Source organism: Triticum urartu, chromosome 1 (genome assembly GCF_003073215.2).
Source record: "Triticum urartu cultivar G1812 chromosome 1, Tu2.1, whole genome shotgun sequence".
In the NCBI taxonomy this organism is placed as follows: domain Eukaryota; kingdom Viridiplantae; phylum Streptophyta; class Magnoliopsida; order Poales; family Poaceae; genus Triticum; species Triticum urartu.
In genome coordinates this window covers 28,083,032-28,108,430 of record NC_053022.1, presented here as the reverse complement: position 1 = coordinate 28,108,430, position 25,399 = coordinate 28,083,032, and the positions used below count along the sequence as shown (strand labels likewise).

General features: G+C 44.3%; 1 protein-coding gene, 2 non-coding genes and 1 pseudogene across 3 annotated transcripts; 1 reads left to right on the top strand and 3 right to left on the bottom strand.

The window, feature by feature from the left end:
• Positions 1 to 767: 767 nt before the first annotated feature.
• LOC125532637 lies at positions 768 to 1,610 on the top strand (annotated as a pseudogene).
• Positions 1,611 to 2,148: 538 nt separating this feature from the next.
• On the bottom strand, positions 2,149 to 2,222 carry TRNAE-UUC. The gene has a single exon. It is a non-coding gene; the product is annotated as a tRNA-Glu (tRNA).
• An 8,069-nt stretch (positions 2,223 to 10,291) lies between these two features.
• LOC125544457 (sex-determining protein fem-1-like) lies at positions 10,292 to 17,888 on the bottom strand. Its single transcript, XM_048708162.1, has 10 exons — positions 17,740 to 17,888; positions 17,586 to 17,651; positions 17,307 to 17,495; positions 16,355 to 16,483; positions 14,314 to 14,453; positions 12,965 to 13,048; positions 12,324 to 12,437; positions 11,203 to 11,373; positions 11,039 to 11,118; positions 10,292 to 10,807 (listed from the first exon to the last, which is right to left on the bottom strand). Exons 1-10 carry the CDS (start codon positions 17,762 to 17,764, stop codon positions 10,759 to 10,761), a joined length of 1,047 nt encoding a protein of 348 aa, XP_048564119.1. The 5' UTR covers positions 17,765 to 17,888; the 3' UTR covers positions 10,292 to 10,758.
• Positions 17,889 to 19,602: 1,714 nt separating this feature from the next.
• TRNAE-UUC lies at positions 19,603 to 19,676 on the bottom strand. Its single transcript has one exon. It is a non-coding gene; the product is annotated as a tRNA-Glu (tRNA).
• Positions 19,677 to 25,399: the final 5,723 nt, after the last annotated feature.

Genomic DNA, 25,399 nt, shown 5'->3' with positions numbered 1-25,399 from the left:
TATACTGCCAGTGCTGCTTACAAACTGCAGACAGGCGATGCCCCTAATCCCGGAATCAAGGCGGCAATCTGGAAGGCTTGGGCCCCTGGAACCGTTAAGATGTTTGCATGGCTTCTCCTCCAAGACAGACTCTGGTGCAACGATCGCCTGCAGCGGCGCGGGTGGCCAAACGGTTACTTCTGCGCTCTCTGTCTCAGAAATCTCGAATGTTCTACGCACCTATTCTGGGATTGCCCGCTCGCACGATCGGTTTGGGAGGCGGCATCCTCCTGGAATGGATGTGCAGCCCTGCAGCTTGCCAGAACAACGAGCCACTCATCACTGAGGCACTGGAAAAAAATAGTCCAACTAGCACCATCAAACTTCAGGAAAGGGCTCAAGACAATGATGATGCTGATAGCCTGGGAGATATGGAAGGAGAGAAATGCATGTGTTTTCAACAGCAAACTCCCCCATGCTGAAGACGTGCTGCACTCCATCAGGAACACGATCGAGCTATGGAGAATGGCGGGAGCAACATGCCTAGAGCCCCCCTTTGGGGAATATGTAGCGAGAGATTAGGCCGAGGGCTAAGCCGGTCACCCTGTAGTTTTCATTTTCATTTCTCAAACTGCATCCATGATCGCTTGATCACCCCCTGTTCTCCCGCTGCTTTCTTCTAAATCAATGAAGCCGGAAACCCCGGATCTTTCAAAAAAAAAATCGCCGCGCGCGCTCCGGACGACCATGGGTACACTCCGTGGGACTGCCGCCATGGCCGCGTTCTCATGGGCAATCATTATAGATATGATATGGGCCTCGTCGTCTGGGACCCAATGACACGCCCCCGGATGAAGCTGGAAGCGCCCGCGCACCATTGGGTCGCCGCGGTGCTCTGCGCCGTGAGCGATTGTGGCCACCGGGCTTGCCATGAGGGCCCCTTCCGGGTGGTCTTCGTCGGCCTGGACAGGATCGGTCATGACGACGATGATTGTGTTGCGCGCGCGCGCGTGTACTCGCCGGAGACGGCCGAGTGGAGCGAGCAGTGCCCTGGTCTTCATCTTACTGCTGATCCACTCCTCGACGAAATGCCCCCTGTCCTCGTCGGAAACGCATTGCACTTCATGCTTATGTTTGTGTTCGACGATGATCTTCATGTAGGAATTCTCAAGTACGACTTGGGTTCTAACTGCTTATCGCTGGTTGACGCGCCACTGGAGGGGCCTGTCGCTCGAGCTGCTGTCATGGCGATGGTGGATGGCAGTTTGGGGTTTGCGCATGTGGACATGTTAACCCTCTACGTGTGGTCAAGGCAGATGGGTTCCGATGGAGCTGCGGCATGGGCTGAGCGTGCAATCATCGATCTCAAAAACCTTCTCCCCATTCAAAATCCCAGGATAAGACTTAGACTGATTGGATCTGTGGAGGGCCGTGATATCATTTTCGTGACCACAGACCTTGGCATCTAGTACAAGATTAATCTCAAGTCATTACAGTGGAAGAAGCTATGGAAGAGAGAGAACTTCCGTACTTTGATTCCATACATGGGTTTCTACAGTCCACAAGTTACATCGATATTCATGGACAATTCTATTGCTCTGATCACTTCGATAGACCAGCTGCTTCACTAACTATTTTTTTGGTGGGTTGCTGAGAAAATACCAGTAGGACTTAATTTTCATGTGGTGGGGATTGATGCCTTCTGCTGGGCAATCCGAAAACTCGGAATAGAGCATGAACTTAACATTGGCTCCTGTTGAGCTGACTTGTGCCATCCGCGCTTTCCTTCATTTGTGGGCAGGTTTGCAGAATGACGGCGATAGGAAGAAACTGCCGGAGGGATCGTCGGCGCTTCAACAGAAGGCGGTGCGAGCTCATGATGCAGCTCGCGTGGCGCCGGCTGGTGGTCTGCTGAGAATCACCGAGGCTGGGTTAGAAGATCTTGAAATATGAATCGGACGAAAACTGAAGTGTTCGAAGCCTGCAACTACTGCTGATGTGCCGCAATTTTTCTTCCTAGAACAAGATGGTTAATTAAGATGCTGATCTTGCTTTTGGTCCAGTCTGGTCTCGATTTCAGAAGTTGGTGATCCTTTTTTTCAGTAATGTTCTTAGCTTGCTATATGTCTTGGCGGCTGTAGTGTTGTTTCCTGATTTTGTGATGTTTGGAACCATTGCCGGGATTTGAACCCGGGTCACCTGGGTGAAAGCCAGGTATCCTAACCGGGCTGGACGACAATGGATTGGTGCTTAAGTTTGGCAGGCACCTAACTTGATCAGTATTCCGTACTTAGATACATTTTTTTATAAAAAAGGAAAAAAAAAGAGAGAGAGAGCGCCAATATTTTTTTTGAACATCAATATAGACACAAGTGCTCATATACACGCGCATACACTCATCCCTATAAACGCATACATGCACACCCTATCTTTATGAGCACCTCTGAAAGACTGAGCCGGCATATCATCTTGAGATTTACGAAGTCACCGTAGGTGGGCTGAGGATACCAGAGTCCCTCTAACCATCCAATCACAGGTTGGTTCGTCAATATTTTGGCAGCTAAGGGCTACTCTGATGAAGGGTTAGGCGCAACTGCGACAATGCTTAGACATCACATAATGGTACATTTTTGGCAGCCAAGCGCTCTTATCTAACCTATGCAGGCGATGCTACTACTGCTGAAGCACTTGTTATGTAAGATGGGTAAACATTGCAGTTTCATCAAGCCCCAAAAAGATTTACGTCTTCTCCCTCAGAAAGTTGCACGTCTTCACCTTTTGCCAACCTTGTGCTTATTTGTTGGCATCGGCTTTTGGTTATTTGACATGTTTTATTTTCATTTTTCAGAGGGGGTGGGGAGCTTCCCCCACCTAAATATATTGGTCAGGTTTCGCAGCCCGGGCCGCCGGAGAGAGCGCGCGTATCCACGAGTCGATGTGGTGCCGGCGAGGAATCCGGAGGCGCCCGCGCCAGTGTCGTCCCGGCAGCAGCTGAGCACGCGGCGTAGAGAAGGGGGCAGCCAGCGGAAAGCAAGTGAATTGTGATGCTTCCATAACTGCCAGCAGCACAGTAGGGCAAAGTGGCGAACTCCAGGGCCGACTCCACAACGGCGCCCCCCGACGCAGCGATGCCGCAGAGGTCACCGACCGACGCACCGGAGATAGTTAGGCCAACTCCACCGTGCGACCCCATCCTGTCCGCGCGCGTCCGTTTGGGGTAAAATGGATGAATAGCGCGGCCCAGCGCGCAGCCTCAAACGGACGCACGCCCTTGTCCCCCCCCCCCCCCCCCCCCCCCGTGGCCTGCCTGTCGGGGACACTAGCAGTCCGTCTGCTTCCAACGCTTGCACCCTCTCTCTCCCGCCCCGCCCCGCCGTCGGCGCCACCGCTATTCTCCGGCCGCCTCCTCACCGCGCAGCTCCCGGCCGTCCCTACCAAACCACGTCTCGACATGGCCGCCACCACGCCCGTGCTTTGGCCGTAGTTTTGGCCGGCGATTGGAGGTTTGGCCGTCGCCCTCTTTGCCGGTCGCAGAGGGGACACGACCGCCGGCGACGTACCACGGCGGCCTCGGCAGCTTACGACGAGAGCTCCAGAGCGGCCAGTAGCCGGCCGGCAACCACCCCTGCTGCGTCCAGGTGATCATCGCGGCCTCTTCGCCACCACGACCACAAGGTGTTCGGCATTTTGCCCACAAAGGTATGGACAGTGGAGACGAGTTTTTCTTCCATCACTTCCTTTGTTCATCGGATGATGAAGATCTTGTGGTGGCTGCACTGGTCGTTCACGACCACATTCAACGGCAGCTTCCTCGGTACAGGGGGTCAGTCCCTGGCCGTGCTCCCAACCTGAACCGCAACAGGGAGAGAGGCCACGCCCTGCTCTATGCCGATTACTTTGCCAACACCCTGCTCTTCAAGCCGGATAAATTCCGTCACCGTTTTCGAATGGCAAGGCATGTGTTCAATCGTATCCGAGAGGGAGTGGTTGCTCATGACCCATACTTCAAGTGCAAGATGGATGCCCTCGGCAAGCTTGGATTCTCCTCTTACCAGAAATGCACTGCGGCCATCCGCATGCTTGCATATGGAATTCCAGACGATCTGGTGGATGAGTATGTGCGTATGAGTGAGACAACATGTCTGATGTCAATGTACAAGTTTTGCCAGGCTGTGATCGAGGTGTTTGGCCCAGAGTACTTGAGGCAGCCAACTGCCGCTGATATAGAGAGATTGTTGGCGACCAACGCAGCTAGAGGCTTTCCAGGCATGCTTGGAAGCATAGATTGTATGCACTGGGAGTGAAAGAACTGTCCATTTGCTTGGCAGGGCCAGTACAATGGGCATGTCAACGGGTGCACTGTCATATTAGAAGCGGTGGCATCACATGATCTTTGGATATGGCATTCTTTCTTCGGCATGGCAGGTTCTCACAATGATATCAACGTGCTGCAGCGTTCTTCAGTCTTCGCGAAGCTTGCAGAAGGCCACTCCCCACCTGTCAACTTTGAGATCAACGGCCACCAGTACAACAAGGAATACTATCTAGCAGATGGTATATATCCTCAGTGGTCAACTTTTGTGAAGACAATCTCGAAACCCCAAGGTGAGAAGAGAAAAAGATTTGCCCAAATGCAAGAGAGTGTTAGAAAGGATGTGGAACATGCTTTTGGTGTGCTTCAATCCCGGTGGGGTATCGTTCGAAACCCTGCACTATCATGGGATGAAAGGAAGCTTTGGGAGGTGATGATTGCTTGTGTGATCATGCACAACATGGTCGTCGAGGACGAGCGTGATGAGAGTATCTTCGACCAAGGATTTGATTATCAAGGTGAAAATATTGAGCCACTGCACCAAGACCCGACCACATTTGAACAGTTTGCCTAATTCCACCGTGAGATGCGTGATTGGCACACTCATTTGAATCTTCAAAATGACTTGGTTGAGCACGTGTGGGATGACATTGACAACCAATAGATGTATTGGTCCATTTTATGTTCAGTCAAGACAATTCCAATTTGGTTGTAAAACTATTTTATTAAAGACAATTTCAATTGGGTTGTAAAACTATTTTAATTTTCAGACAAATATTTGGGTTGTAAAACTAGTTTTGATGAAAATATGGCCATTTTTGACCTTGACGGACAGGATAGGGCAAAGGGATGGGACCGCGTGCTGGGCGCACGGCCAACCGCATTCCAGGACACAGCTGAACACGACCCCATTGCCCTACCCAAACGGACAGAATCCGGACAAAACGGACGTCCGTTTGGGGTCGTGCGGTGGAGTTTTTTTTTTAGAGAGAACAACGCAGCTTTATTACATCTCAATGTTCGAGGGAATACATAAATGTTCAGGAGGCTCCACCAGCCACACATGGCATCCCAGACTGAGAGAAGATGCCATCTTAGCTAATCTATCAGCCTCACCGTTGCTGCTACGCTGCTCATGGCTAAAAGTACAAGCCAAAAAAGAAGAACTTAAAGATCTAATCTCTCTAATTATCATGCAATGACCACCATAGTTCTTATCAGACTCTATCTCCTTGATGACTCTCAGACAGTCAGTTGCTACTTGAAGCTTTCCTAAGTGAAGATCATGTCCCAAAGCCAAGGCCTCCCTACAAGCCAAAGCTTCTAAAGTTTCAGGCTCCGTCAGCCCCTCAAAAACAACAGCGGAAGCCCCTCTAAAGCTTCCCTGCTCATCTCGGCATACCACCCCCACAGCTCCTCTGCTGGTGGATTTGGCCACTGCTGCATCCACATTGAGTTTGATGTTTCCAGGAACTGGGGGAATCCACTTTGGCGCTGCTGGTTTGCTCGTCGGGCCATGCTTTGGTGACATAGAGTCATGGCCCTTTAGTTCATCAAGATACCTGTTTATAAAAAGATGTGTTGAGAGAGGACTCTGGAGCTCATTTTCATGTATAGCCCGCCGTCGTGCGTACCATATGGACCACAGTGTAACCAAAACCTCCACGACTTTGCCACTGCTGAGTGTGCTAAATAAACCGAACAGCCACAGCTTAGCATCCAGTGTCTCATCTCCATACAGGGCCACACCTGAATCGTCATCTCTGAGTGCCCACACACTCTTAGCCATGTTACAGTCTAGAAGGGCATGTCTCCAGGAATCATAAGCTGCACTACATATTGAGCAAACAGGTGATGTGGTCATGTGACGTTTTGTCCGCTCCTCACCCGTCGGTAGTGACGAACGCGCCAGCCTCCATGCGAACAAGCGCAATTTTGGCGGGACTCGTACCTTCCACAACTTCATCCAATTTCTATCCTGGCTCTCAACATTTGAGTTTTCAGTTTCCCCATTCATCCATGCTTCACGCCTCATTTTGGTTTTCACTAATAGTCGATAGCAGGATCTCACGGAGAAGTTTCCATTCCTCTCATAATGCCAGCCCCAACAGTCTTTTTGATTCAGATGTCCTAAGGGTATTTGACGAACGACTTCTGCATCCATTGGTAGCAAGTGCATGTTCAAAGCTGTCCCATCCCACGTTCTGGTAACCGGACACATCAACTCCGAGACCTTCTCCGGTGGACTAGATGAAATGGCACTAATTGGTCGGAGTTTAAAGTCCCTTGGTAACCAATTATCTTCCCATATATGTGTGTCGCGCCCGTCTCCAATTCTCCTGATGATGCCAACCTTGAGCGTATCCCTCCCCTCGCAGATGGCTCTCCACACTTGAGATGGTCGGGTACCCAATTCAGCCGTCAGAAGTTCTCCAAGGGGAAAATAAACTGCTTTTAGGATGCGTGCACTGAGTGATTCCGGCTCTTGCAACAATCTCCAAGCTTGGCGAGCAAGTAGTGCCAAGTTAAAAATTTCTATATCTCGGAAACCAAGACCTCCCTTGTATTTTGGCATAGTCATGTCGTCCCATGCCACCCATGATGTTTTCCTCTCTCCCGCTTTACTTCCCCACCAGAATTTGCGGATCAGGGACGTAATATGCTCGCATAGTCCTCTAGGTAACTTGAAAACCGACATGGAATACGTGGGTATCGCCTGCACAACAGATTTGATAAGAACTTCTTTTCCACTTCCCGCCAACAATTTCTCCATGTATCCTTGCACCCTTTTCCACACCCTGTCCTTGAGATAGGCAAATGCTCCATTCTTCGACCTTCCAACATCAGAAGGAAGACCCAAGTATTTCTCATTTAAGGTTTTATTTGTAACATTCAGCATGGTCTTTACCTGTTGCCGGACAGCCTCTGGGCAGCCCTTTCCAAAATAAATGGAGGACTTGTCATTGTTGATCCGCTGCCCCGATGCTTGGCAATATGTATTGAGAACATTATTCAATGCTTCCGCCTTCTCTCTTGATGCTTTACTGAATAAAATACAATCATCAGCAAAGAGTAGCAGGTTAATGCGAGGTGCTTGGGTTGCAATTTGAATTCCTTCTAGACCGCCAACTCTGCTTGCATGCTGCATTAAACAAGACAGGCCTTTGCTTGCTAAGAGAAATAAATATGGCGAAATTGGGTCACCTTGTCGAATCCCTCTGGATGGCAAAAATTCCCTTGTTGGACCTCCATTGAAGAGGACCGAGTAAGAAACTGATTTTACTCCCCTCATAACTGCATCTACAAACTGGTTACTAATTCCCAACTTCTTCATGATTGCTTCGAGATAGTTCCATTCTAGACGGTCATAGGCTTTCTGCGTATCCAACTTTACAGCACAATGGGAATTCTTCTTACTTCTATTATTTTTCATGTAATGCAAGCACCCATACGCCGTTATGACATTATCAGTAATGAGTCTACCTGGCACAAAGGCCGACTGCTCTTCGGAAATGATCTTAGGGAGAATCTGCTTCAGTCTGTTAGCTAGCACTTTTGATGCGATCTTGAACATCACATTGCACAAGCTAATGGGTCGGAACTGAGACAAAAAAGTTGGGTTATTTACCTTAGGGATAATAACAATGAACGTCCTGTTGATCTCCTCAAGGGAGTCTTCCCCCTTCAAAATCCGAATAACAATCTTGGTCACCTCTTCACCGCATAAATGCCAATATTTCTGAAAAAAATGTGCTGGAAACCCATCTGGCCCCGGCGTCTTTGTCGGGAACATTTGGAATAATGCCTTTTTTATTTCAGCTTCACTATAAGGCTTATCCAGATCGGCATTCATATCATTAGTTACTTTACAAGGCACATGCGAAAGTACTTCCTCTATACCAATCACCCCCTCCGAGGCAAACAAATGCTCATAGAACTCCACTGTCATGTTTTCCATTTGTGTGTGATCGACACAGACTGAACCATCTTCTTTAACCAAACGTGTAATGCGATTTTTCTTGCGTCGATTCGAAGCTTTTTGCTGGAAAAAACGTGTATTTTTGTCACCTTCAGCGAGCCACTGGACACGTGCCCGCTGACGCCACATCACCCCTCGCGGAAGCACAATTCGATGATGCGACCCTCGACTTTTAACTCTTCATAAGTTGGGCCAACACGTGCCGGAGCAGATCGCAATTCTGCAAGCTGCCTCCGGAGCTGTCGCAGCTCCTGTCGAACTGCTCCAAACTCTGAACTTCCCCATGTCATGACGGCGCTTGCTGTTGCTCTAAGTTTTTCACAGATTTCTCCAACAGTTCCGGCCTTAGCTGTTCCCCATGCTTGCTCAAGCAACGGCAAGAATCCCCATGTCGCTCCCACATTACTTCGTAACGAAACAATTTTGGGTTCCTTGATCTTGTATCATTGACGGCAGATTGATTGGTTAAAAGAATAGGACAGTGATCCGACTTAGCAGCATGCAAGTGGTGTAACGTAGCTAGAGGGAACCTGCTACACCATTCTGCGGTGGCCAATGCACGATCAAGTCTAACACGGCAGAAATCACCCCCCTGTATACGTCTTTCAAATGTCCAGTCCAGCCCCTTGTATCCAATATCACAGAGTTGACAAACATCTACAACTTCCCGAAATAAATTAACTTGAGCCATCTCTCGCAAGTTTGGTCCGAACTGCTCCTCTTGCCTCAAGACTTCATTGAAATCCCCAATACATAGCCATGGAAGATCGCAATCAGCCTTTAGAAATCTCATCATATCCCATGTTTTATATCGCATGCTAGTATTAGCTTCTCCATACCAACATGTTAACCGCCATGGCTCTTTCGCTTCCTCTTTCACCTCCATGTCGATGTGGTATTTGGAAAAATTTCGAAGTTCCAAGCCCATCTCCTTTTTCCAGTAAACACAAAGGCCCCCACTACGCCCTGAACTACCGACTCCATAAGCTCCGTCAAAACCCAAAGTACTTGCCAAACCTTCCATGCGAGCCTTAGCGATTTGTGTCTCCACCACGCATAAGATCGCCGGCGCACTCTCCCGCGCAAGGTCGCGCAGCTCATGAACTGTCGCGGGGTCGCCCAACCCATGACAGTTCCAGCATAAAATAGCCATTAGGCGCGGCGGTCCTCCCCGGAGGAGTCCGCTGTTGATGCCATCTTGTCATTTGTTGCCTTCGCTTCCTTGTTCCCCGATGCAACTATTTTCCTTGACTTCTTCCGTTCCTTGGTTGTTCTCCATACAGCCATGGCCGATAAAACTGTCACCTCCTCGACTGGCAGAATCAATCTACCTCTGCCGCCAAGCCCCCACCAACCCCAAAGCTGGGAAGACAGGCTAGCTGTCCCCATCAGCCCGAAGGACAAGCGGAGAGATCGGAGGTGAGGGGTAGGTGCGGAGGGCAGTAGGGAAAACTCAACGCTGGTGGGATGCCGGCGGAGTAGGGAAACCCTAGTCGCCATGAGCGCTAGGTAGAGGCAGCTGTGAACGGCTGATTACATTAGGCAGCGGCTGGGTAGATGGGCTTTCTTGGCCCATGTCAATGCTCGTGCGGTGGAGTTGGCCTTACCCCAACCGCACATGCACTGTTGGGCCCGGAATGTGTCCATGTTCATCTAGTCGATGGCCGAGTTGACCTGCCTCTCTGCCCATGGAAAGAAATCCCTATTTTATTGGTGACGGCTCTCTCTTTGCACTGGGGTGTTATCTACCCTAGTTCATTTGCTTGGTGATTTCTTTTCCGTCTGCATTTCATCTATTGAACTGTAGTTTGCTTTTCCATAGAGAAATAATTGACAGATATAGCACTACCGTACTGCTGTAGTATCTCACATAGGGCTAAAAGGTGCGGATCTTTGGGAAGATCAGATGGCAATTTCTTGATCGGAGCTATCCATATAATCGACACAAATACCATAAATTAAAGCTACAGATGAGCTCCCTAATACCAAAGCAGTTTGCTAGTCTGAATGGGCTGCCTGAATGAACATCCAAATATATGCAGAAACTATTAAACTCGGCTAACAGTTTACTGATACCATAAAAGGTTTTGTATATATATATACTAGCTCTCCTCTTCTTGTGCAGCCACAGGACGAAGAAAACCAACAAAACATATCCCTCTCCTCCGTCGTCACTACATACATTGTACTAACAAGACAAATGCAAAGGCTGCGATCTTTTGGTGGACGCGGCACACGGCGTGCTGCGGGCGAGTGAGCTTCACACAAGACCCGCAAACCTGACATAGGATAGATAGGTGGCAACTGACGAGCTTCCACCAACATTACTGCATTGATCAACAGCCAAGCTCATACAAACTTGCAACGGTAATACTCTCATCAGACACTTCGCTTTACTTTCTAATAAAGGAAACCAGTCTTTGCGCAATGAAGAAACTCCTGAGCCATTTTCAAGTCTTCAACTGATTTCCCTGCGACACCCAAACAGTCACCTGGCTTTCGTGCTCCGAGACGTCTTCAAGGACTTCATAGCTTCCCTAAATATTATTGCAAGGAGAAGTATCAGATACTATTTGGAATGGCATGGTTATGTCTGGCACCTGTAATTCTTTAGGCGCCATTGCACGACAGTATATGCTGATAATGAATATGACATGCATGCCTCTTTCTAAATATCAGCAAAATACTAAATGGGAGATTACGGAGTTACTACTATAAGTCGGGGTAGGTTGGTGTATGGCAATAACCAAAGAGGCAGATGGGTTTACCGTAATGCATCCTCAATGTCAGTGTCCACTGGGTCCAATTTGAGACCATCCAAGAACCGTTCACTTGCGCCCTCATAGTCCTGACGATAAAACACAAAAAGTGAACGATCATAAACAATTTGCAATACCAAGAGAAAAACAGCCAGCCATATCCTCTATGTAACCTTCAGTAGCATCAGAGCTTCACCCTGCTGGCGACAAGCTTTTGGCCAGTGAGGCCGCATTTTTCTGCATTTATTAGCATCTAGCAAAGCCTTTCTTCCATCGCCCATGTGAAGCCAACAAAAGCTCCTGTCTGAGAACAAGACTGCATCATCAGGATCAAGCTGCATTGCCTACATCACATAAGACAAATCGACAATTCAGCTAAGTTTCTTTTAACTCACATTGAATTAGTTAACTGGATTAAAAAAACAGTTAGGAAGCTGTCAACACTCAAACAAGAAATCTACACATTTTTAATTCATACTAGCCTACATAAAGCCAGCCTAACATACATTTACTAAATATATAGCACAATGTTGAAGTACAATCATTCATTCTATTCTAGTCCTAAGTAACTTTTGAACTAAATAACTTATATTAAACAGCTTGCTTTTCCATTATCCCCCCCCCCCCCCCCCCCCCGCGCGTGGTCTTTATTAATTGGTACAAAAAAAAAATAGGTCCTCCCTGTGTTAGCGCAAGCAAGGAAGCAACTCCAAAACAAAAAATATAGTTGTCTGCCAAAAAAGTGGTCAAGACACAGAAATCCTCAAACATATTGCATTACTCATCAAGGTGACACTATTTTTTCCTGTTTATACCTGAGCAGAAGTACCAAGAATATCTCATGGTCCATATCCATTATCACAGAATGAGTACTTTGCACCACGAAATTGAGAGGATACATGACCAAAGCAACGAAAAGAAAGACACAGCTTACTGTCAGCTGAACCCTATTCTGAACAAATCCTAAGTTATTACAAATAACAAAGCCAGCTGGAGCGCCCTGGACCATTTCAGTAGGAACCTTACCATGACAAGTTTTTGATAAACGACACCCAGCTCCATGTGGAGCTCCAGGTATTCTGGTATATTCTTGCCCAAAAGTATTACTTCGGACTATGCATTCAGCAACTAATGCAAAACCAGGATAAAATCCTTTTGAAATCATATATGAAGTTGTGAACCTTAAATATTTTCAGACAGAGCTATGCAAGAACTATAAATTATAATGCATGCAACGTAAACTGAAATGCTGGAAAGCTAAACAAAGCAAGAAATATATGGTGCTTTAACATACCCGACTGTACAATTTTGCTGCAACAGCATAATCTTTCTTCTTTAAAGAGATACTCCCTAGTGATATAAGCTCTGATGCCATGATTTCCCGTTTAAGCATGGGCTCCTCCTGAACCTACAGAACATCAATTAAATCAATTCTATGCAGGATGCATGCGATACATAATATCTGAACGAACAACCTTAATTTTTGCTGTAAATATATGGAGGGAAAGGGATTTGATTACATAAGCGTATCTTTTCTCAAATTTCTATGACTGCACAAGCATAATATTTTGAGTACTCGTGATAATCTCCTAACATCCATGCTCAGTATTATAACTTGTAAGTACAAAAAGTACCGCCAAAATTGTCATAAACCGGTACCATGTTTAGGTAACTATTAATATCAACATGGCACATATGCAGATGTCCTCCCCAGCCGCAATGCTCCACAAGTTTTTTCAGAAAAAAAATGGTTGCTAAAGGGTCCAGTACAAGCGGTCACAAATTGCAGCATGCCACAGCTGCAGCCAGTATGAACAACAAATGCCAGAAAAGGAACTAAAAAAACAAATTCAGTATGGAAAATAAACATAGAAAATGGGTACCCAACAAAATTAAATTCATGGACTTGACAAAGCTCAGATGAATATACAACACCTTAACTAGGAGCTTGATACATTCCGTTGAGTTGGCATCTCTAGCAGCCATAAGAGGTGTCACACCATTTACCATCTTGTTGTACTGGAGAAATATTAAGATATCAGCTCTAATGGTCAATACATAGAACTAAACTGATGAGGCAAGCTTTCAGCAAAGAAAATTGATTCAGTACACCCACAGTAAAATCAGTGAGAAGGTTATTTTTATCAAGATAATGCCACGATTACCACCGCATAGCAGTTATTTATGATTGTTTACATGGAATCTGCAAGCAGAATTGCATGGTATACTGCCTTTCCGCTCATATCAATCTGATGTGAATTATACAGCCATAGTATTAATGGAGCATAAGCCATTCTAGTTTACAGATCCAGACTGTTTTGTTTCAAGAAAGATTCGATCTTTTAATCATCACCGGCCAGTCATTAGGATCTCAAACCCCAACAAAAGCAATGCAGCCATCAAGAAAACAAGTTACTAAAACCTGAATATGGAACCACAACTAGAAAACGAAGAAGATGACGCATGACGCCAGCATTGAGAACGATTTGGGAGGCAACAGCGCCCTCATACGGTCACACCCACAGCTTATATGGGAAGATGGATGAGCCGACAGGGAAAGATTATGTGAGGGATAGCCACGCAGAAGAATTTGCAGATGCAGGTAGAATTGGGTGCATGAAAAGATATTTTCAGAGGGGGCGTACCGAAGCAAGCCTCTTCAGTGAAAATTAAACAGCTCCCATGGCATTTAACAAAATACACAAGAAGTCAAGAACAGTGTGAATATGTTGTGGAACCTTGTAGCTTACTAGTACCATATTGGTCTAAACTTCATAAAATTCCAGGTAGCACTCAAAAACAAATGGCAATACATGATAGAGACTAATCTATTATGGCCAATATGTAAAAAGAAAGTAATCATTTTAAGTAGTTTTATGCATGGAAATTAGCATTGAAGGGACCAAAAATGAGAAGATGTGCAGTATTATGTGCCCGCATTCCAAAAATAGAATTATATTCGAATGCACTGTACATTTGATAGTATAGTGCTATGAATTTGAAAGGGAAGTGGATGAAGCATACTTATTACCAAGACACTATGATGAGATGTAGCATTACAACTACTACACAACAAGGGGCATGCAGAAGAGAAGAAAAATGTACTGAGGATTTCAAGAGTTCAACTATGCAGCACAAACACCATAGCAGCATCAAGCAACCATACACAATCAATTAAATAGAACATGACAAGACAGACAAGGGAAAAATTGCAAAACACAAGTAATTAAAGTTCAAAACATATAGGGTAACTTTAGGCAGAAACGGTATGTACTTAAACTTACATCTGCATTGTGGTCCAATAAAATCTTCACAGCACCATATTGCCCTTCACCAGCAGCACCATGAAGTGGTGTTCCATGAGGAGCTACCGGGTCAACATAAGCTCCTTTTGCAAGCAAAAGCTCTAGCATTTCACAATTGCCTGGCAGAAAACACGGAACTTATTACAAAGGGGAGAGGTGTTTTCTGGCAATACAACAGCAACAACAACAACAACAACAACAACAAAGCATTTAGTCCCAAACAAGTTGGGGTAGGCTAGAGCTGAAACCCATAAGATCTCGCAACCAACTCATGGTTCTGGCTCATGGATAGCTAGCTTCCACGCACCCCTGTCCATGGCTAGTTCTTTGGTGATATTGCAGTCCTTGCAGATCTCTCTGGTTTTCTGGCAATCTCTACTAAAAAAAATCCATGAGCTTATAAGGTATGATGGTAGGGTTATTTTGTGACAATTTCTTTTGTTTCTGGTGTATCCTGGACCTGTGTTTGCCTTGATCATGTGCTACAAAAAATCCCAATGAGGACTTGTTTGGATTGGAAGGAATCGAAGCCAAAAATCTCATAGTTAAGTTAACTTTTAATATGAGTATTTAGTGATGGGGCCTAATTCCCATCAAGGTGGATATTCAGTAAGATAAGACCATGATCCACAGCATGGCTACTCGATTCATGATTCATCAGGTTCGCAGTTCACTACTTCCTACTTTCCAAAGTGGAGCATGGACCTCTCCAATTCAGTAACAGGAGATGGGTTCACAAATACAACAATTCTGGTTTTATGGATCTAGTTAGTATGCAAGGTATTTTTATCTCTGTAAGAATGTAAGATGAGAAACCAAGTAAGATGGTAGGTATTTTGGTGACTATTTCTTTTGTTTTCTGGTGTATCCTGGACCTGTGTTTGCCTTGATCATGTGCTACAAAAAAGCCCAATGAGGACTTGTTTCGATTGGAAGGAATCAAAGCCAAAATTTTCATAGTTAAGTTTAACTTTTAATAGGAGTATTCAGGGATGGGGCCTAATTCCCATCAAGGGGGATATTCAATAAGATAAGACCATGATCTACAGCATGGTTACTCGCTGCCACATGCACAATACCAAAAGACCAATGCATGCAAACATGAAATCAGCAAGACTCCTTTTGTTTTGAATTTTCAAGTACTTATATCTCTCAAATCCTGTGTCTGATTGACGATCTGTGCTCATTGTTGGCTTTCCTGTGATGATGCCGTCAAAACTAGATCCCACGTAGATATGTTTCGATAACTTCTTTTCGTTACTAATTGCCAGGTTAGAGCCACTTGCTTGTCAGGTTATCGATATGTTATAGCTACTTGGTAACCAGGTTATTAAGTCAGTTACCAGATTATTGCCACTCCACACCCATGTAAGACTGGAATGATAGTGACATGTATTAGGTTATTTGACTTCCCAATTAGGTGACAGTTTAGGATATTGCACATGCACAACAGCTAAGCAACTATATCCATGTTGAAGTGTTTCAAATATTAGTAATTATGCTACACAAAGAGCGCTGGTTTGATGCAATACATGCATGCAGACAGTAAAACTTCAGCTAATGGCTAAAAATAAATACTCCCTGAGTCCGGAAATACTTGTCATCAAAATGAATAAAAGGAGATGTATCTAGATGTATTTTAGTTCTAGATACACCCCTTTTTGTCCATTTTGATGACAAGTATTTTCGGACGGAGGGAGTATATCGATGACTGAAGCGTGTGCAGGATTATTATTTAGTACAGCTAAGAGTATATCAGGAAATACCACCAAACATCTACTTGGAAACATAATATGCCGCGCATTCTCAAACAGCCTAATGAGTCTAAACCAACATGTACATCGGAACAGAGAGACATATTAGAAGAACTTAACCATCAGGTTTGAAGATAATCTATTAGCACAGAACAATATTAGTAAATTAATATATGAAACAAAAGCAAATAGCTCTGAATAAGATAACACAAAACAATTTGTAATGCAGAGATGCAGAACAGAGATATGTGTTTATAGAGGTGGACCTGATTCAGCGGCATAATGTAACAGGGAAATCCCATCATTATTGGCTTTGTCTTGATCAGCACCATGATCAAGAAGATACTCGGCAGTACCCCCATTGTGGTATGTTGCAAACAACAGAGGTGTTCTACCTATAAAACAGACAAACACACAAAAATGAAATTATATCAAAGCACTTCTCGGCGTAGCAAGATATGAGATCTTTTTTGTATGAAAGCATGTCTTATCTCCAAAAGCATGCCACCACAGAAGTTTCCTAACACTGCTCTGTCTTCTCTGAGAGCATATAGTTTATACATGGCTCTCCAAGACACACAAAGTAGACCCATCGAATTAAATAATGATATGAAGCAGGATTTTCATAATGCTCGAGAGAGTATCGGTTAAATGGAACTGACACATGAAAATTAGACATAATAGACTACCCGAATAGAAGAATGAAATGCATCCTCAGAGTTGGAGTGCATACATATGTGCAATAACTAAACAACCAAACTGTCCTAAAATAAAAACTAATTTGCCCTCAAAGAGTAGCCTATTTAATTCATGCAGCTTTATGTGAAATAAGTCGGTAGTTGGCACAACAGAATATGATAAATCATAATTTTATTTTGTGAGATAAACATTGGTGCTTATGACACATTGGTTCATACTGACGCAGATAATCTTAGGCTCTGTTTATGGTTGCTGGACTGTGTTGTGCTGAGCTTGGAGCCGCGGCAAAAGCTGGTTCGAAAAGCTGGATTATCATAATAATGCACCTCCATGCCAAACCCAGAGAAAGCACAAAACAGTCAGATATCATGAGACCTAACCTAACCTACAGATCAGGCAACCCTTGTGAACAACAAATCCAGCATGTAAAACAGCACTTCATACGATTTGACAAAACGTACACTGAATGTGTGCGCGGGGTCCTAAACCGATAGACTAGGGTTCTGAAGATAGATGGACCTTCCTTGTCGACCAGATCCACATCTATCAGCAGCTCCTCGACGAGGTACCTGCACACCCGCAGGCTCCCTCTAGTGGCGGCGACGTGCAGCGCGCTGAAACCTTGGAGCTTCCCAGCCTCTTGCACCCTCAACGCCTCAATCGCCTCCTTGGGGCGGCCCCTGCCCATGTCCAGCACCGTGACCAGCGCTGCGACGGATTGGGGCCTCCAAAAGGTTAGCGCTCGAGCACCGAAACGGGATGAGGGTCGGAATCTGGGAAGGGGAGGGGGCGGCGTACCCTTGAAGAGGGGGAGGTTGTCGTCGGAGGCCGCCTGGAAGACCATGTCCAGCACCGGGTCGCGGGCTGGGGCGGGAGGGGGCGGGGTTAGGATTCGGGCTGGGGTTGGGGTTAGGGTTAGGGATGGGGATGGGCTGTGGGGAGAGGCGCTTACCGTCACGGGAGCGACGCGACGCCATGGCTGGCGCCGGTGGAGGAGGATGTGGTAGGGTTTTGGGGGGTGGGGTGGGGAGGGGAGAAGGGGCTTGGAGTTTTGAATCGAGAAGAAGAAAGAGCGGCGAGGAAGATGAAACAAGCGTGAGTGAGGACAGTGAAAATGGGCGAGCGCCCTCCTGAGAACAGTGTTGTTTCTTTCACCCACTCCCGCTTCATACAAACCGGACGAATTACGTGCAAACTGAATGGCTTGATTTTCTTACAAACCGAACGAAAATATTTATATTCGAGAGAAATGCATATTTCTAACCTCACTTCTTGTCCTAGTTTAATTTACAACCCGAACTTTAATGCATCTACATTACAACCCATATGTCGGCTCAGTCTCTCGAATGTGCGCATAAGGGTAAGGCGTGCGTGTGTGATTTGTAAGAATGAATGTATACGCGTATGTTTGAGCGCTTGCGTCTGTATTGTATTAAAAAACGAACTATAAAAACCGGCCAGATACAACCATCCCCTCCTCATTGACTGGTTTTGACCAGTTGCTTAAGTCAACATGTCCAGCCAGCAAGCCACGTCAGCAAAACTTTCAAAATTTAAAAAAAAAAATTGGTAGAATAGAAGGTTCAGGAAAAATAGTAAACAGAAACATAAAAATGTCTAAAGTAAAAGATATTTCTGTAAAATTACATAATTTTAAAATATGCAAACTAAAAAATAATATAAAAGGTTTAAAATGATAAAAAAATGCATTTTTTGCCAAATTTGGTCAAAAATGAATCAAAATAAATCAAGAAAATAATACTAAGCATCTGGAAAAGGTTTTTATTTTTATTATTTTACAGATTTTCAGTAAAAAATCTTGACAAAAAATTCTTTCGATTTTCAGTAAACAATCCTGAACTTCTTTCAGTTTTTCCCGATTTTTCATCATTTCGAACATTTTTCAAAAAAAAATCTGAAATCAAGTCCGAACAATTTTTCGGTTTTCCAGAATTTTGAACTTTTTCGTATCGATGTTACAGTTTTTTATATTTTTATTTTGCATATTTCTTTTATTTTACAGAATTTTTATATTCACTTGATTTTCCATTTTACATATTTTTAATATATTTTTTAATTTTGATTTTTTTTTCTGACTTGGCTTGGTGAGTGGATATGCTAACTGGATGGTCAATGCGCCAAAACCGGTCAACAGGAAGGTGAGTGTTGAATCCTGGCCGATTTTAAGAGTTCGAATTCGTAATGTAGATTGTATTAGAGTTTGGGGTTGTAAAAAGATTCGGGGAATAAAATATGCACTTATCTCTTTATATTTCGAGCATATTATAATTAGACTATACCACGCTACGATAAAACTAGTCTACAGCCATGGCAGATCGCCACTATCACGACATGTTTGCCCATGTCCAGCAGCTCACTCATCGAACTGTTGGATGCACTAGAGGGATATGCTTTGGTGAGAGGGGGAGATATGCGTTATACTCCTTCCGTTCCAAAAAAAAGCAAACAAAAGCTTAAACTTACAAGCATTTTTGATGTTTTTTTCTGTAGCTAGCCGGAGCTGCAATTTGGATTTAGTCAAAAAATAAGTAAAAAAGCGCTACGATAAAACTAGTCTACAGCCATGGCAGATCGCCACTATCATGACATGTTTGCTCATGTCCAGCAGCTCGTTTATCGGACCGTTGGATACACTAGAGGGATATGCTTCGGTGAGAGGGGGAGATATGCCTTATACTCCCTCCGTTCCAAAAAAAAGCAAACAGAAGCTTAAATTTACAAGCATTTTTGATGGTTTTTCTGTAGCTAGCCGGAGCTGCAATTTGGGTATAGTCAAAAAATAAGTAAAAAAAGGCTCCATTGCCGGGATTTGAACCCGGGTCGCCTGGGTGAAAGCCAGGTATCCTAACCGGGCTGGACGACAATGGATTTCTGACTTACTTTCAAATTCTGCAGATACCACTACATCACAGCACGTGGGCTGCCTTGCTACTTCGTGCGTTCGGAAAAATTACCATGCGTTTTGTTTAAAACATTATAGTCATTTTTGCTATCATTTTTTTTGAAATGGAGACAATTTTTTGCCTCGTCCATTAATTAAGAAGAATAAGACAGTTTGAGGTTACATTATGACTTTTGCTATATGTCACTACATACTAATTTTTATAGAACACAGTGTACAGATGCAAGCGCTCATATATACGCACATACACTCATCCCTATGCAATATAGACATAGTATATCCCTGTGAGCACCCCCGAGAGACCGAGTTCGCATATTATCTTGAGATTTACAAAGTCATCACAGCCGCTTCGTAGTCGACGAGAACATCTCCTGGCTGGGGATATCACTGCCCTCCTAACCATCCAACCACAGATTGGTTCGCCATTTTACATACTAACTGAACCTACTTATTTTGTGGGGAGACCTATTGGGGCATTTCTAATTGATCCCCTAAAAGTTAGTGAAGAATCCGGCCGAGAAAAGTTAGTGGAGTATAATTTTTACTTCACTAACGGGGCCGCATCTGACTAATACCCTAAAAGTTAGTGGAGTAAAAATAAAATTGTCTAATTTTTGTCTCCTAGCCGCACGAATTTCAAACACTACACAATACATATCTTAAAAACGCATAGCCGTCATAAAAAAGTTTCATCATCGTGTTTCTCTATGCGAAGTTCACACAACAAATCACTCGAAACACAATGTTTCATCCAATATCACCACAAATATAGTATGTATATGCTGCGGATCGAGCCAATCAATGGCATGCACCACCACTCCTCGGCCACCACCACTCAAATGATGTCGTCGGCGACGAAATCAACTCCACCATCCTCTCGGCCACCATGACCATCGCCATTCTCTCGGCCACCACCGCCACCACCACCCCCTCAACCACCACCATCAACACCATTACCGTCACCACCACCCCCTCAACCACCACCATCAACACCATTACCGACACCACCACCCCCTCGGCCACCACCATCAACACCATCACCGCCGCCACCACCAGCTCGACCACCACCAACATTCCGAAGATAGGCTTCCAAGATCTCTCCACGAGTGAGCTCCCAATACTTTCTTGCTGTTTCATCCATTGTGTTTGGATTCATGAACATGATAACGCGTTCCTCAGCCTTCTTTGCATCACGAATCCTCTCCTTCTCAAGTGCAAGCCTACGCTCCTCCGCCTTCAACTTTCTCTCTTCGGCTGCCAACTTGGCCTTCCATTTCTCATCCTCTAACGCCTTGAGCTCATTCCAACAAGACGCGAGGTTTTTCTTTTTACCTTGTTGGCATTTCATCGAGCACTTGGCAAACCTTGTAAAATAAGAGAGAATAGGCATAAGTATTGTGACATAATGTGTAATAACAGCCCATAATGCAATAAATATCGATATAAAAGCATGATGCAAAATGGACGTATCAATCACGTCCGTGACAAGTAGACCGAAACGATTATGCATCTACTACTATTACTCCACACATCGACCGCTATCCAACATGCATCTAGAGTAACGCCTTAAGCAAGATGACATGATGTAGAGGGATAAACTCATGCAATATGATGTAAACCCCATCTTTTTATCCTCGATGGCAACAATACAATACATGTCGTTCCCTTTCTGTCACTGGGATCGAGCACCGCAAGATTGAACCCAAAGCTAAGAACTTCTCCCATTGCAAGAAAGATCAATCTAGTAGGCCAAACCAAACTGATAATTCGAAGAGACTTGCAAAGATAAACCAATCATACATAAAAGAATTCAGAGGAGATTCAAATATTGTTCATAGATAGACTTGATCATAAACCCACAATTCATCGGATCTCGACAAACACGCCGAAAAAGAAGATTACAACGAATAGACCTCCAAGAGAATCGAGGAGAACTTTGTAGTGAAATCCAAAGAGAGAGAAGAAGCCATCTAGCTACTAGCTATGGACCCGAAGGTTTGAAGTAAACTACTCACACATCATCGGAGGGGCCATGGAGTTGATGTAGAGGCCCTCCGTGATCAATGCCCCCTCCGGCGGAGCTCCGGAAAATGCCCCAAGATGGGATCTCTTGGGTACAGAAGGTTGCGGCGGTGGAAATAGGGTTTCGTGGTGCTCCTGGATGTTTGCGGGGTATATGGATATATATAGGAGGAAGAAGTAGGTCGGTGGAGCAACGAGGGGCCCACGAGGGTGGAGGGCGCGCCCAGGGAGGTGGGCGCGCCCCCTGCCTCGTGGCCTCCTCGATTGTTTCTTGACGTCCAGTCCAAGTCTCATGGATCATGTTTGTTCCAAATATAACGCTCCCGAAAGTTTCATTCCGTTTGGACTCCATTTGATATTCCTTTTTGGCGAAACTCTAAAATAGGCAAAAAAAAATAGCAATTTGGGCTGGGCCTCCGGTTAATAGGTTAGTCCCAAAAATAATATAAAAGTGTAAAAATAAGCCCATTAACATCCAAAATAGATAATATAATAGCATGGAGCAATCAAAAATTATAGACACGTTGGAGACGTATCACATAATAATAGTATTCATGGAGATTTCTTTGGTGGAATTTATGCAACTCGTATAGCTAATTTTCTTGATATACACATACGTGGAGATGATATTGAGTTGCCTCCTTATCTAGATTATGATGCTATGGTTCGTCATCAGTTTGTTGAGAGGAACGATCAGTCCCTCCAGTACCGACTAATCTTTGACAGACGTCGCACCTATCACGTCGCTCTCCCTGCTCCCGCTTTCTTTGAATTTCTGGCAAAGGGGAGATATGTTATAACCAGGGAGGAGGCGATCGAGTATGAGAGGAGGGCGGAGGCAGTCCGCCTCCATGCTGTAGTGCTTCAGGCAGTAGCTGATGCATCTTAGTACGACCCCAACTTCAACTTCGGATATCCACCAGGCCAAGCTTGGGGGAGTACGTATTTCTCACCGACATTACATTCCTGTTCACACACTCATGCTAGTTGTCGGTGCTCATACTTTTTCATTGTAATATCCATGCTAGTTTATTTCCCTTTTATGTTTTCTTCTTGTGTGTTTGATAAACCTTAAGAAAAACCAAAAAATTAGTTGTAACTTTTAGTTAGTTTACTTCCTATACATGTAGTAGTAGTAGTAACTAAAAAGAAAACCCAAAAAGATTTCTCTTTCTTCTTTTGCTTGTTGGGAGTTTTTCCATGCAAATAGTTTTGTTTCTTTTCTTTTCTTTGGGGGTCGAGAGGAGAAGACCATAATGAAAATGTTGAGTGGCTCTTATATGCATTATTGTTGATCTAACAAAGAGCCCATATTACCTTGTCTTCTCTCTTGAATTGAATGCTTGCAGATTCCAGCTTAGTCCAATGCACATGCACTATTATTATTATCCACACTATTCGGTCGTGCAAGTGAAAGGCAATAATGACGATATATGATGAACTTATTGAGATGAGAAAAACTGTTATAAACTCGACCTCTCTTGTTTTTGTAAATATGATTAGTTCATCGTTCCTGATTCAGCCTATTATGAAAGAAACATATTTGCAATGACAATTAGAGATTATAATTGCTTATGCCATGCTTAATTAGCTAGGAGCTTATAATGGTTTACCTTGCGTGCCAACATGCTATTAAAATGGTTGTGATGTGGTATGATAGGGTGGTATCCTCTTTTGAACGATTCGAGTGGCTTGACTTGGCACATGTTCACGCATGTAGTTGAAACAAAATCAACATAGCCTCTACGATATTTATGTTCATGGTGCATTATATCCTACTCATGCTTTCATTCGGTGTTGATTAATTTTAATGCATGTTCATGACTGTTGTCGCTCTCTAGCTGGTCGCTTCTCAGTCTTTTTCTAGCCTTCACTTGTACTAAGCGGGAATACTACTTGTGCATCCAATCCCATAAACCCCAAAGTTATTTCATATGAGTCCACCATACCTACCTATACACTGTATCTACCTGCCATTCCAAGTAAATTTGTATGTGCCAAACTCTAAAACTTCAAATAAACATTCTGTTTTGTATGCTCGAATAGCTCATGTATCAACTAGGGTTGTCTGTATCTTTCATGCTAGGCGGGTTATTCTCAATAGGAGTGGACTCCGCTCCTCACTCACGAGAAAATGGTTGGTCAACGGGATGCCCAGTCCCATGCTTTATGCAAATCAAAACAAAATAACTGCAAACAAAACTCCCCCGGGACTCTTGTTAGTTGGAGGCACTCGTTGTTTCGAGCAAGCCATGGATTAATGCTTATTGGTGGAGGGGGGTATAAACTTTACCATTCTATTTGGGAACCGCCTATAATGTGTGTAGCATGGAAGATATCGAGATCTCTCGTTTGTTATGTTGACAATGAAAGTATACCGCTCAAAATATTATTCATATCTATTTCAAAACCGAGCTCTGGCACCTCTACAAATCCCCGCTTCCCTCTATGAAGGGCCTATCTATTTACTTTTATGTTGAGTCATCAACCTCTTATTAAAAAAGCATCAATTGGAGAGCACCGCTGTCATTTGCATCCATTACTGTTAGTTTACATTGAGTATGACTTGACTGGATCTCTTTTACCATGAATTACAATGTCTAGTCAGTCTTTGATCTTTAAAGGTGCTCTGCATTTATGTTTTGTAGTCTCATAAAGGGCTAGCGATATACCATCTTGTTATATCATATTATGATTGTTTTGAGAAAGTGTTGTCATCCGAGATTTATTATTATTGCTAGCTAGTTGATTATGCCATTGATATGAGTAAACATGTGACCTAAATGTTATTGTGAATATGGTTAGTTCATAATCTTTGCTGAAAACTTGAATGCTAGCTTTACATATTTGCAACAACAAGAGCAAACAGAGTTTGTAAAAGTTTTTCTTTATCACTCTCAGTTTATCAACTGAATTGCTTGAGGACAAGCAAAGGTTTAAACTTGGGGGAGTTGATACGTCTCCGTCGTATCTACTTTTCCAAACACTTTTGCCCTTGTTTGGACTCTAACTTGCATGATATGAATGGAACTAACCCGGACTGACGTTGTTTTTCAATAGAATTGCCATGGTGTTATTTTTGTGCAGAAATAAAAGTTCTCGGAATGACATGAAAATCAACGGAGATTATTTTCGGAATATATAAAAAATATTGGAAGAAAGATCCACGTCAGGGGGCCCCCACCCTGTCCACGAGGGTGGGGGGCGCGCCCCCCTGCCTCTTGGCCCCCTAACGCTCCACCGACCTCAACTCCAACTCCATATATTCATGTTCGAGGAGAAAAAATCAGAGAGAAGGATTCATCGCATTTTACGATACGGAGCCGCCGCCAAGCCCTAAACTCTCTCGGGAGGGCTGATCTGGAGTTCGTTCGGGGCTCCACAGAGGGGAATCCGTCGCCATCGTCATCATCAACCTTCCTCCATCACCAATTTCATGATGCTCACCGCCGTGCGTGAGTAATTCCATCGTAGGCTTGCTGGACGGTGATGGGTTGGATGAGATTTATCATGTAATCGAGTTAGTTTTGTTAGGGTTTGATCCCTAGTATCCACTATGTTCTGAGATTGATGTTGTTATGACTTTGCTATGCTTAATGCTTGTCACTAGGGCCCGAGTGCCATGATTTCAGATCTGAACCTATTATGTTTTCATGAATATATGTGA